Here is a 12,548-nt window from a genome sequence, read left to right as displayed (position 1 = left end):
AAATTTGATACTTTTGCCTCGGCTGAGGCTGCTTTTAGGAGAAAGGTTCTTCAAGCAGTGGTGCCTTCCCTTTAGGTTCCCTGTCTTGTCCCTCCCTTATCATCTGTGTTCTCTAGCTTTGGTATTGTATCCCACAAGTAAGGATGAAATCCGTGGACTCATCGTGTCTTTTAAAAGAAAAGAAAATTGATGCTTACCTGATAAATTTGTTTCTTTTTAGACACAATGAGTCCACGGTCCGCCCTGTTCTTTGAGACAGGTTATTAATTTATGTAAACCTCAGACACCTCTGCACCTTGGCTTTTCCTTTCTCTTCCTAACTTCAGTCGAATGACTGGAGTGGGAGGGAAGGGAGGAGCTATATATAGCAGCTCTGCTGTGGTGCTCTTTACCTCCTCCTGCTGACCAGGAGGTGAGATCCCACAAGTAAGGATGAAATCTGTGGACTCATCGTGTCTTTAAAGAAACAAATTTATCAGGTAAGCATAAATTTTCTTTTTTTTATTATTATTATTTATTTATAAATATATAGCAAATCTATTTCTCTTTGCAGGTAGAGTTTACAGAATCTGGGGTATTGAATGCAGAATATTCTAACTAGAAAAACAAGTTGTATTGAAAATAACAGCTTGGTTTCTAGTCTGTTTTAAATTGAAACCTTCATCATGTACACTTAAAATAGTTAAAGGTACAGGGTCTTCTCACTTAATATTACACTGTGACTGACAGGCCTCTATCACAAGCTGAATGTGTTTCAGTTCCAGTACTAAACTCTGCCTATATATACAGGCAAAGGTCTCACTTTTATTTTCCTACTCCTTTTGAAAGTGTGCCTTTCGTTTTCAAGACTGAGATTCTCAGTTCCAGACCAGGAGCAGAGGAAGTGGATTTACGTTTTGATTCTTCGAGTTGAATAATAAAATGATGTGTAGCTGTTCAGGTGTCTGCTTGGAAACAGAATTTTTCAAGTTTAGGAAAATGATGACAACAAGATTGGTACATCACCACTCCCTAGGGATTCTCTAATTTGGTGATTATATTTCAGTTCATAAACTTTTGAGCAATATGGAGGATATATGTTTTTTAGTATCAGTATTATTTTAAGAGACATTTGGGTATTTGCCATTGAATATCCAATTGAAAGGAGTATTCATTAGTGATTACAAAATGTGAGCTTAATTATCCATTTTTTTCAGGCATTGGCTCATATCCTTCCTTCTACAAAATCACTTATAGCAACTTGGGATTTACCTCTTGTTCATGAGGTTCTTTTGCATTTGCCGTTAGTTCTACTGCACAAAGTTATTTTTGTTTTGTTTTTTAACTTTGAAGACAGTCTTTTTGGACTCTATTATGTCTTCTAGACTTGTGTCTGAATTACAAGCATTTTTCTGTGAGAGAACCATATATTTATCTTTTCATGAGGATAAGGTTGTCCTACATCTTTCTGCCCTGATAGGCAGGAAGCACAAGGTAAGCCGCTTGGATGCGGTCTGTTGCTTACACATCTCTCTCACAAGAACCATGTCCGTTCACAATATGGATCGTCTCTTTGTCATACATAAAGGTCCTTGTTAGGTCCAAGCTCAGCTAAAACTACTAACTCTAGTTGGATAAGTTCAAGCTATTTTAATAGCTTAGAAACAAAGGAATGAACCAGTTCTAGGTGGGCCCAGGACACATTCCGTAAGGGCAGTGCTAACATCATGGACTATGAAAGCTGATGCTACCTCATCTAAAATTTGGCAGGCTGAGGTCTTGAAAACACCTCACACTTTTGTGTCACATTATACTTTGGATGGTAATTAATCTGCTTTTGCTAGATTTGGTTGTAAAGTTCTTTCTTCTGTTATAACTTTAAGTGTATGTCAATTTTGATGCTAAAGTGTCCGGTTTTTAAAATTTCGATTAAAAACAGGGGCACTTTAATTCATCAAAATTTACATTTCACTCCTGTTGAGAAAAAGAAACTTACCTTTTAATCTTGACAGCAGCTCCAGCTTCCTCCACCCGTCGCAAAACCTCTTCCTGGGTCTAAAATGAGGAATCCGGCTTCCTCCAATCACGGCGTTGAATCAGACACTGATTCCCCCGGGGGGAAGCCGTGATTGGAGGATAACCTTTCCATCATTTCTGACGTCAGAAATGGCTTGCGACGACCGGAGGAAGCTGGAGCTGCTGTGATGATTAAAAGGTAAGTTTTTTTTCTCAACAGGAGTGAAATGTAAATTTTGATGAATTAAAGTGCCCCTGTTTTTAATCAAATTTTTAGAAATCGGACACTTTAGCATCAAAATTTACATTCGCTTTAAACAATAACTTTTCTCCAACATAGGTGTGTCCGGTCCACGGCGTCATCCTTACTTGTGGGATATTCTCCTCCCCAACAGGAAATGGCAAAGAGCCCAGCAAAGCTGGTCACATGATCCCTCCTAGGCTCCGCCTTCCCCAGTCATTCTCTTTGCCGTTGTACAGGCAACATCTCCACGGAGATGGCTTAGAGTTTTTTGGTGTTTAACTGTAGTTTTTATTATTCAATCAAGAGTTTGTTATTTTAAAATAGTGCTGGTATGTACTATTTACTCTGAAACAGAAAAGAGATGAAGATTTCTGTTTGTAAGAGGAAAATGATTTTAGCAACCGTTACTAAAATCGATGGCTGTTTCCAACAGGACTGTTGAGAGGAATTAACTTCAGTTGGGGGAAACAGTGAGCAGACTTTTGCTGCTTGAGGTATGACACATTTCTAACAAGACGATGTAATGCTGGAAGCTGTCATTTTCCCTATGGGATCCGGTAAGCCATTTTTATTACATAAAGAAAAAAAAGGGCTTCACAAGGGCTTTTAAGACTGTAGACATTTTCTGGGCTAAAACGATTGATATATAAGCATATTTTATACTTCATAGCTTTGAGGAATTATTTTATTCTTGGGAATTATGTAAAATAACCGGCAGGCACTGTATTGGACACCTTATTCTCTAGGGGCTTTCCCTAATCATAGGCAGAGCCTCATTTTCGCGCCTCTATTGCGCACTTGTTTTTGGGAAGCATGACATGCAGAGGCATGTGTGAGGAGCTCTGATACATAGAAAAGACTTTCTGAAGGCGTCATTTGGTATCGTATTCCCCTTTGGGCTTGGTTGGGTCTCAGCAAAGCAGATACCAGGGACTGTAAAGGGGTTAAATATAAAAACGGCTCCGGTTCCGTTATTTTAAGGGTTAAAGCTTTCAAATTTGGTGTGCAATACTTTTAAGCCTTTAAGACACTGTGGTGAAATTTTGGTGAATTTTGAACAATTCCTTCATACTTTTTCACATTTGCAGTAATAAAGTGTGTTCAGTTTAAAAATTAAAGTGACAGTAACGGTTTTATTTTAAAACGTTTTTTGTACTTTCTTATCAAGTTTATGCCTGTTTTACATGTCTGAACTACCAGATAGACTGTGTTCTGTATGTGGGGAAGCCAAGGTTCCTTCTCATTTAAATAGATGTGATTTATGTGACACAAAATTTAGAGAAAATAATGCCCAAGATGATTCCTCAAGTGAGGGGAGTAAGCATGGTACTGCATCATCCCCTCCTTCGTCTACACCAGTCTTGCCCACACAGGAGGCCCCTAGTACATCTAGTGCGCCAATACTCCTTACTATGCAACAATTAACGGCTGTAATGGATAATTCTATCAAAAACATTTTAGCCAAAATGCCCACTTATCAGCGAAAGCGCGACTGCTCTGTTTTAGAAAATACTGAAGAGCATGAGGACGCTGATGATATTGGTTCTGAAGTGCCCCTACACCAGTCTGAGGGGGCCAGGGAGGTTTTGTCTGAGGGAGAAATTTCAGATTCAGGGAAAATTTCTCAACAAGCTGAACCTGATGTGATTACATTTAAATTTAAATTGGAACATCTCCGCGCCCTGCTTAAGGAGGTGTTATCTACTCTGGATGATTGTGAGAATTTGGTCATTCCAGAGAAATTATGTAAAATGGACAAGTTCCTAGAGGTCCCGGGGCCCCCCGAAGCTTTTCCTATACCCAAGTGGGTGGCGGACATTGTAAATAAAGAATGGGAAAGGCCCGGCATACCTTTCGTCCCTCCCCCTATATTTAAGAAATTGTTTCCTATGGTCGACCCCAGAAAGGACTTATGGCAGACAGTCCCCAAGGTCGAGGGGGCGGTTTCTACTCTAAACAAACGCACCACTATACCCATAGAAGATAGTTGTGCTTTCAAAGATCCTATGGATAAAAAATTAGAGGGTTTGCTTAAAAAGATGTTTGTTCAGCAAGGTTACCTTCTACAACCAATTTCATGCATTGTTCCTGTCACTACAGCAGCGTGTTTCTGGTTCGATGAACTAGAAAAGGCGCTCAATAAAGATTCTTCTTATGAGGAGATTTTGGACAGAATTCATGCTCTCAAATTGGCTAACTCTTTCACCCTAGACGCCACTTTGCAATTGGCTAGATTAGCGGCGAAAAATTCTGGGTTTGCTATTGTGGCGCGCAGAGCGCTTTGGCTAAAATCTTGGTCAGCGGATGCGTCTTCCAAGAACAAATTGCTTAACATTCCTTTCAAGGGGAAAACGCTGTTTGGCCCTGACTTGAAAGAGATTATTTCTGATATCACTGGGGGCAAGGGCCACGCCCTTCCTCAGGATAGGTCTTTCAAGGCCAAAAATAAACCTAATTTTCGTCCCTTTCGCAGAAACGGACCAGCCCCAAGTGCTACGTCCTCTAAGCAAGAGGGTAATACTTCTCAAGCCAAGCCAGCCTGGAGGCTAATGCAAGGCTGGAACAAAGGTAAGCAGGCCAAGAAACCTGCCACTGCTACCAAGACAGCATGAGATGTTGGCCCCCGATCCGGGACCGGATCTGGTGGGGGGCAGACTCTCTCTCTTCGCTCAGGCTTGGGCAAGAGATGTTCTGGATCCTTGGGCGCTAGAAATAGTCTCCCAAGGTTATCGTCTGGAATTCAAGGGGCTTCCCCCAAGGGGGAGGTTCCACAGGTCTCAATTGTCTTCAGACCACATAAAAAAACAGGCATTCTTACATTGTGTAGAAGACCTGTTAAAAATGGGAGTGATTCATCCTGTTCCATTAGGAGAACAAGGGATGGGGTTCTACTCCAATCTGTTCGTAGTTCCCAAAAAAGAGGGAACATTCAGACCAATCTTAGATCTCAAGATCCTAAACAAGTTTCTCAAGGTTCCATCGTTCAAAATGGAAACCATTCGAACAATTCTTCCTTCCATCCAGGAAGGTCAATTCATGACCACGGTGGATTTAAAGGATGCGTATCTACATATTCCTATCCACAAGGAACATCATCGGTTCCTAAGGTTCGCATTTCTGGACAAGCATTACCAGTTTGTGGCACTTCCGTTCGGATTAGCCACTGCTCCAAGAATTTTCACAAAGGTACTAGGGTCCCTTCTAGCGGTGCTAAGACCAAGGGGCATTGCAGTAGTACCTTACTTGGACGACATTCTGATTCAAGCGTCGTCCCTTCCACAAGCAAAGGCTCACACGGACATTGTCCTGGCCTTTCTCAGATCTCACGGGTGGAAAGTGAACGTAGAAAAAAGTTCTCTATCTCCGTCAACAAGGGTTCCCTTCTTGGGAACAATAATAGACTCCTTAGAAATGAGGATTTTTCTGACAGAGGCCAGAAAATCAAAACTTCTAAACTCTTGTCAAATACTTCATTCTGTTCCTCTTCCTTCCATAGCGCAGTGCATGGAAGTAATAGGTTTGATGGTAGCGGCAATGGACATACTGTAGTTCCTTTTGCGCGAATTCATCTAAGACCATTACAACTGTGCATGCTCAGTCAGTGGAATGGGGACTATACAGACTTGTCTCCGACGATACAAGTAGATCAGAGGACCAGAGATTCACTCCGTTGGTGGCTGTCCCTGGACAACCTGTCACAGGGGATGAGCTTCCGCAGACCAGAGTGGGTCATTGTCACGACCGACGCCAGTCTGGTGGGCTGGGGCGCGGTCTGGGGACCCCTGAAAGCTCAGGGTCTTTGGTCTCGGGAAGAATCTCTTCTCCCGATAAATATTCTGGAACTGAGAACGATATTCAATGCTCTCAAGGCTTGGCCTCAGCTAGCAAAGGCCAAGTTCATACGGTTTCAATCAGACAACATGACGACTGTTGCGTACATCAACCATCAGGGGGGAACAAGGAGTTCCCTGGCGATGGAAGAAGTGACCAAAATCATTCAATGGGCGGAGACTCACTCCTGCCACTTGTCTGCAATCCACATCCCAGGAGTGGAAAATTGGGAAGCGGATTTTCTGAGTCGTCAGACATTTCATCCGGGGGAGTGGGAACTCCATCCGGAAATCTTTGCCCAAATTACTCAATTGTGGGGCATTCCAGACATGGATCTGATGGCCTCTCGTCAGAACTTCAAGGTTCCTTGCTACGGGTCCAGATCCAGGGATCCCAAGGCGACTCTAGTAGATGCACTAGTAGCACCTTGGACCTTCAAACTAGCTTATGTATTCCCGCCGTTTCCTCTCATCCCCAGGCTGGTAGCCAGGATCAATCAGGAGAGGGCATCGGTGATCTTGATAGCTCCTGCGTGGCCACGCAGGACTTGGTATGCAGACCTGGTGAATATGTCATCGGCTCCACCATGGAAGCTACCTTTGAGACGAGACCTTCTTGTTCAAGGTCCGTTCGAACATCCGAATCTGGTCTCACTCCAACTGACTGCTTGGAGATTGAACGCTTGATCTTATCAAAGCGAGGGTTCTCAGATTCTGTCATTGATACTCTTGTTCAGGCCAGAAAGCCTGTAACTAGAAAAATCTACCACAAAATATGGAAAAAATATATCTGTTGGTGTGAATCTAAAGGATTCCCTTGGGACAAGATAAAAATTCCTAAGATTCTATCCTTTCTTCAAGAAGGTTTGGAGAAAGGATTATCTGCAAGTTCTTTGAAGGGACAGATTTCTGCCTTGTCTGTGTTACTTCACAAAAAGCTGGCAGCTGTGCCAGATGTTCAAGCCTTTGTTCAGGCTCTGGTTAGAATCAAGCCTGTTTACAAACCTTTGACTCCTCCTTGGAGTCTCAATTTAGTTCTTTCAGTTCTTCAGGGGGTTCCGTTTGAACCCTTACATTCCGTTGATATTAAGTTATTATCTTGGAAAGTTTTGTTTTTGGTTGCAATTTCTTCTGCTAGAAGAGTTTCAGAATTATCTGCTCTGCAGTGTTCTCCTCCTTATCTGGTGTTCCATGCAGATAAGGTGGTTTTGCGTACTAAACCTGGTTTTCTTCCGAAAGTTGTTTCTAACAAAAACATTAACCAGGAGATAGTCGTGCCTTCTTTGTGTCCGAATCCAGTTTCAAAGAAGGAACGTTTGTTGCACAATTTGGATGTAGTTCGTGCTCTAAAATTCTATTTAGATGCTACAAAAGATTTTAGACAAACATCTTCCTTGTTTGTTGTTTATTCTGGTAAAAGGAGAGGTCAAAAAGCAACTTCTACCTCTCTCTCTTTTTGGCTTAAAAGCATCATCAGATTGGCTTACGAGACTGCCGGACGGCAGCCTCCTGAAAGAATCACAGCCCATTCCACTAGGGCCGTGGCTTCCACATGGGCCTTCAAGAACGAGGCTTCTGTTGATCAGATATGTAAGGCAGCGACTTGGTCTTCACTGCACACTTTTACTAAATTTTACAAATTTGATACTTTTGCTTCTTCTGAGGCTATTTTTGGGAGAAAGGTTTTGCAAGCCGTGGTGCCTTCCATCTAGGTGACCTGATTTGCTCCCTCCCTTCATCCGTGTCCTAAAGCTTTGGTATTGGTTCCCACAAGTAAGGATGACGCCGTGGACCGGACACACCTATGTTGGAGAAAACAGAATTTATGTTTACCTGATAAATTACTTTCTCCAAGGGTGTGTCCGGCCCACGGCCCGCCCTGGTTTTTTAATCAGGTCTGATAATTTATTTTCTTTAACTACAGTCACCACAGTATCATATGATTTCTCCTATGCAAATATTCCTCCTTTACGTCGGTCGAATGACTGGGGAAGGCGGAGCCTAGGAGGGATCATGTGACCAGCTTTGCTGGGCTCTTTGCCATTTCCTGTTGGGGAGGAGAATATCCCACAAGTAAGGATGACGCCGTGGACCGGACACACCGTTGGAGAAAGTAATTTATCAGGTAAACATAAATTCTGTTTTTCTATGTTGCCGTACCTCTTGTCTCCCTAACCATTTATTTATTTTACAGTGCTTTACAGTCTTCTCATCTGGAAAGTATTACCCAAAGAGTGCCAAGATAATTAGAAATGAACACCAAAATATAATAAATTGCTATATCTTGGTTATATCTATGGGTAATAATTACCAGGTTCCCTCCCTGGTTGCTGTGTCCACCAATCTCAGTTGGACAGCTGAAGAAGTAGGAGGTTTAAGTGAAAGATAGGTTTCCTATAAACAAGAAATTGTGGGATTGGTCGGTCAGTTCTGTCCACGCCCTCATAGAGAGGGTTTCTCACAAGGTGAGTATTACCCATGGATATGAACCAAGATATAGAAATATCTTCTATTTGGGTTAAGATTTCTAAAAAAAAAAAAAAAAAAACTGACAATTTAAACTTTAGGATCAAAGTTATGCAAATTAATTATTAAAATAAAATGCAAAACGAAACTGCTGTAATGTGTTAGAGTATTTTATTATTGCACTATTGCTGCATATAAGTATGCAGAGTGATTACACGGAATTATAATCTACTCCAGAGAAGTTATTGCCATTTGGGCCTAGCTGGGGATTGGTGTCTAAGCACGTATGCCTCTTGTCATTGGCTCACCATATGTGTTCAGTCATGTCCCAGGAGGACATTGCTTCTCTAGAGCTGACTTTAAACCCTGCAAAGCTGTTAACCATACAGGTAAACACATAGCTGCATGCAAGCAGTAGTGCAGTAATAAAATTATCTAACACATTAAACCATTTTTTTATTTTAATTAATCTAATTTACTAATTATAACTCCATATTTTGAATATTGACATAATTAATGTGTTATGCCGTAAAAGGACATGAAACCCAAAATTTTAAACAATTTTCTAATGTACTTTATTATCAAATTTTCTTTGTTCTCTTGGTATCTTTTGTTAAATAGCAGTGACATAAGCTCAGGAGTGTGCACTTATCTGTAGCGCTATATTGCAGCAGTTTTGCAAGAATGTTATCCATTAGTAAGAGCACTAGATGGTAGCACTATTTCCTGCCATGTAGTGCTACAGACGCCTACCTAGGTATCTCAACAAAAAAATACTATGGAAATGAAGCAAATCTGATAATAGAAGTAAATTGGAAACCTTGTTAAAGCTAAATGCTATATCTGAATCACACAAAAAATGTTTGGGTTTCATATCCCTTTAAGTGTCCTACAGGTGAGACCACATAAGAATGTTTTTCACTCTTTGGTCCAGTAAGTATTTTCTTTATTTTTTTTTCTGTGCCCATTATCTAAATGTAGATAATAAATAACGCATGTTCAAAAACCTGACATTTAGGAAATGTAAAAATTTTAATAAAACAAAAAACTGCAGCTCTCTTCAAAGCTGTTCTGTTATTTTAACCCTTTAAAAGTGCTGGTTAGTAACAATCTGCATCTTCACACCAAAAGCTGCCATCTTTGAGTTTCAAGTATTATTGCACCCTGAAGCAGTGCACATTCACAGATCAGTCATATTGTTATCTTCCTGGGGGTTGTACATTTTTGCAGTGGCTGTATTTCTCTTTATTATTCCTGAGGGCGTTTTATTATTTTTGTAAATTTAAAACTGTGTAAAAAACTACACAAATGTAACTCTTCTATTTTCTATTGTGTGAGCTAACACAGAGTCAAAGGTACAGCTGTCAAACAGCCAGCGACATCACTGATTTGTGAGCGTGTACCGCTTCTGTCACAGAGTGCAACAATACGTGGGAACCTAGATGGCGGCACCTAGTATGAAGATGCAGAGCTTTACCAACTGTCTTTTCGAATGGGTTAAAATAAGCAAACACTTTTAAAGACAGCTGCAGGTACCAGAGGGAAATCAGTGGTATGTTGAGTAGTAACAATGCTACTCTAGGTGTATTCAACTTAATGTGCCTTTAATATTAAGGAGGTTATGCTGGCTTGGTGAAAGAGTTGCTTAAATAGACAATAAAATTAAACATTCATGTTATTTCACCCATAGCTGCAGTTGAGCGATGATATTGTGAGAATCATACAGGCTGCTATAAATGCAGATGGGGGGCAGCCAGAAATGAAGAAAGCCAACAGCATGGTGAAATCATTCTTCACAAGGGTAAGAAAGTTACTGTTATTGCAAAATCCATTTCCATTTCTCCCACCTACTCTCACTTTTCTTTTTTAATAACATTTTTTGGTCATGGCGTTGTGTTTTATTCTCCTCTCTTTTACTCCCCTACTAATTTCACCTTCCACTGCTATTTCTCTACCTCTCTGTTGGTTACATTATTCAGGTTCTTGTGAGCTCTATTGGCCAATTCCATCATGAAGGAGGTAGAAATGCTGCCACTTTTATGCAGAGCATCTCATCTTCTTACATATTTACCCTTGTTTTGTTGATATTTGTTTCATCTTTCTACTCTATGTAGCTAGGCAGTGGGTGCAGCAGCTGATGAGTTTGATTTCTACAGATGATGAAAAAATTATTTTGACCCCCTTCTGGCTACTGAATGAATTGGCTAGCTCCAACATTTTTAACAGATTTGTCAAGCCCTGACTTATACATTTGTTTGCACCCCAAACTACAATATAAGTACTCATAGCTTAAGAGTATTCACATAGTTTCCCACCATCCTGTCTCTCTTGGTTCTCAAATGGGTTAGGTCCCTAATAGAAATCTGTTTTCTTTCATGTAAGTGGCAAGAGTCCATGAGCTAGTGACGTATGGGATATACATTCCTACTAGGAAGGAGCAAAGTTTCCCAAACCTCAAAATGCCTATACATACACCTCCCACCTCACTCATATCTTAGTTTTAAAAACGTTGCCTTCGTTGGAGGATGGTGAAGCAAGTCGTGCTTGATTTATTCTGTGAAAGGCGCTTCTAAGCATTATGAAGCCCAATTTCTCTCAAAGTACAGTGTTTGTCTGAGGGATGTGAAGGAGTATTTCCTGATGATACCATGTTTTCACCTATGGGAAATCTATTGTAAGGCTCTCTGTAAATTTGGTCGTGGGGATTCATCTGCCGCCTCCCTTTACAGATTGACATTATACTCCTCTACCATTACCTCTGCTGATATGTTTCAGTACTGGTTTGGCTGTATGTGGATGGGTGTCTCCAGGTAAGTATATATTATTTTTTAAGACACTCTCAGCTATGTTTGGCATTTTATATTTTAAAGTTTTAATATATATTGCATATATTTGCCATGAGTCAGGTCTATGTTTATTTCCCTTTGCAGTCTAACAGATTCAGCATGGAAATTATGTTTTCTTCTGTTATGTGTGATCAGTCCACGGGTCATCATTACTTCTGGGATATAACTCCTCCCCAACAGGAAATGCAAGAGGATTCACCCAGCAGAGCTGCATATAGCTCCTCCCCTCTACGTCACTCCCAGTCATTCTCTTGCACCCAACGACTAGATAGGATGTGTGAGAGGACTATGGTGATTATACTTAGTTTTTATAACTTCAATCAAAAGTTTGTTATTTTACAATAGCACCGGAGCGTGTTATTACCTCTCTGGCAGAGTTTGAAGAAGAATCTACCAGAGTTTTTTACTATGATTTTAACCGGAGTAGTTAAGATCATATTGCTGTTTCTCGGCCATCTGAGGGAGGTAAAAGCTTCAGATCAGGGGACAGCGGGCAGATGAATCTGCATTGAGGTATGTAGCAGTTTTTATTTTCTGAATGGAATTGATGAGAAAATCCTGCCATACCGTTATAATGACATGTATGTATACTCTACACTTCAGTATTCTGGGAATGGTATTTCACTGGAATTACTCTGTTAAAAGTACATTAAACCTTTTAATAGGTATTTATTATGTTAAACGTTTTTGCTGGAATGTAGAATCGTTTGCATGTTCTGAGGTACTGAGTGAATAAATGTTTGGGCATTATTTTTCCACTTGGCAGTTTGCTTGTTTTAATTGTGACAGTTTCGTTTCTCTCTCACTGCTGTGTGTGAGGGGGAGGGGCCGTTTTTGGCGCTCTTTGCTACGCATCAAAAATTTCCAGTCAGTTACTCTTGTATTTCCTGCATGATCCGGTTCATCTCTAACAGAAATCAGGGGTCTTCAAACTTCCTTGGAGGGAGGTAGATTCTCTCAGCAGAGCTGTGAGACTTATATATTGACTGTGATTAAAAGACGTTGCTCTGTAATTTTTATGTTTCAAATTTAATTATTGTTACTTTACTAATGGGAACAAACCTTTGCTAAAAGTTGTGTTGTTTTTCAAGGATTGATGCGATAACTGTTTTTCAGTTCATTATTTCAACTGTCATTTAATCGTTTAGTGCTTCTTTGAGGCACAGT

General features: G+C 40.6%; 1 protein-coding gene across 1 annotated transcript in view; it reads left to right on the top strand.

Moving 5' to 3' along the window:
• KMT2A (lysine methyltransferase 2A) overlaps positions 1-12,548 on the top strand; it is a 555,423-nt gene that overhangs the window by 445,938 nt on the left and 96,937 nt on the right. Inside the window, exon 17 of the mRNA XM_053691137.1 lies at positions 10,226-10,336. Coding sequence (XP_053547112.1) covers positions 10,226-10,336 — 111 coding nt within the window. The remainder of the gene's footprint in view (positions 1-10,225; positions 10,337-12,548) is intronic.

The sequence above is a fragment of the Bombina bombina genome, chromosome 8 (genome assembly GCF_027579735.1).
Source record: "Bombina bombina isolate aBomBom1 chromosome 8, aBomBom1.pri, whole genome shotgun sequence".
NCBI classification, from domain to species: domain Eukaryota; kingdom Metazoa; phylum Chordata; class Amphibia; order Anura; family Bombinatoridae; genus Bombina; species Bombina bombina.
The sequence above is the reverse complement of the archived record's forward strand: the minus strand, read 5'-3'. Positions and strand labels throughout refer to the sequence as shown.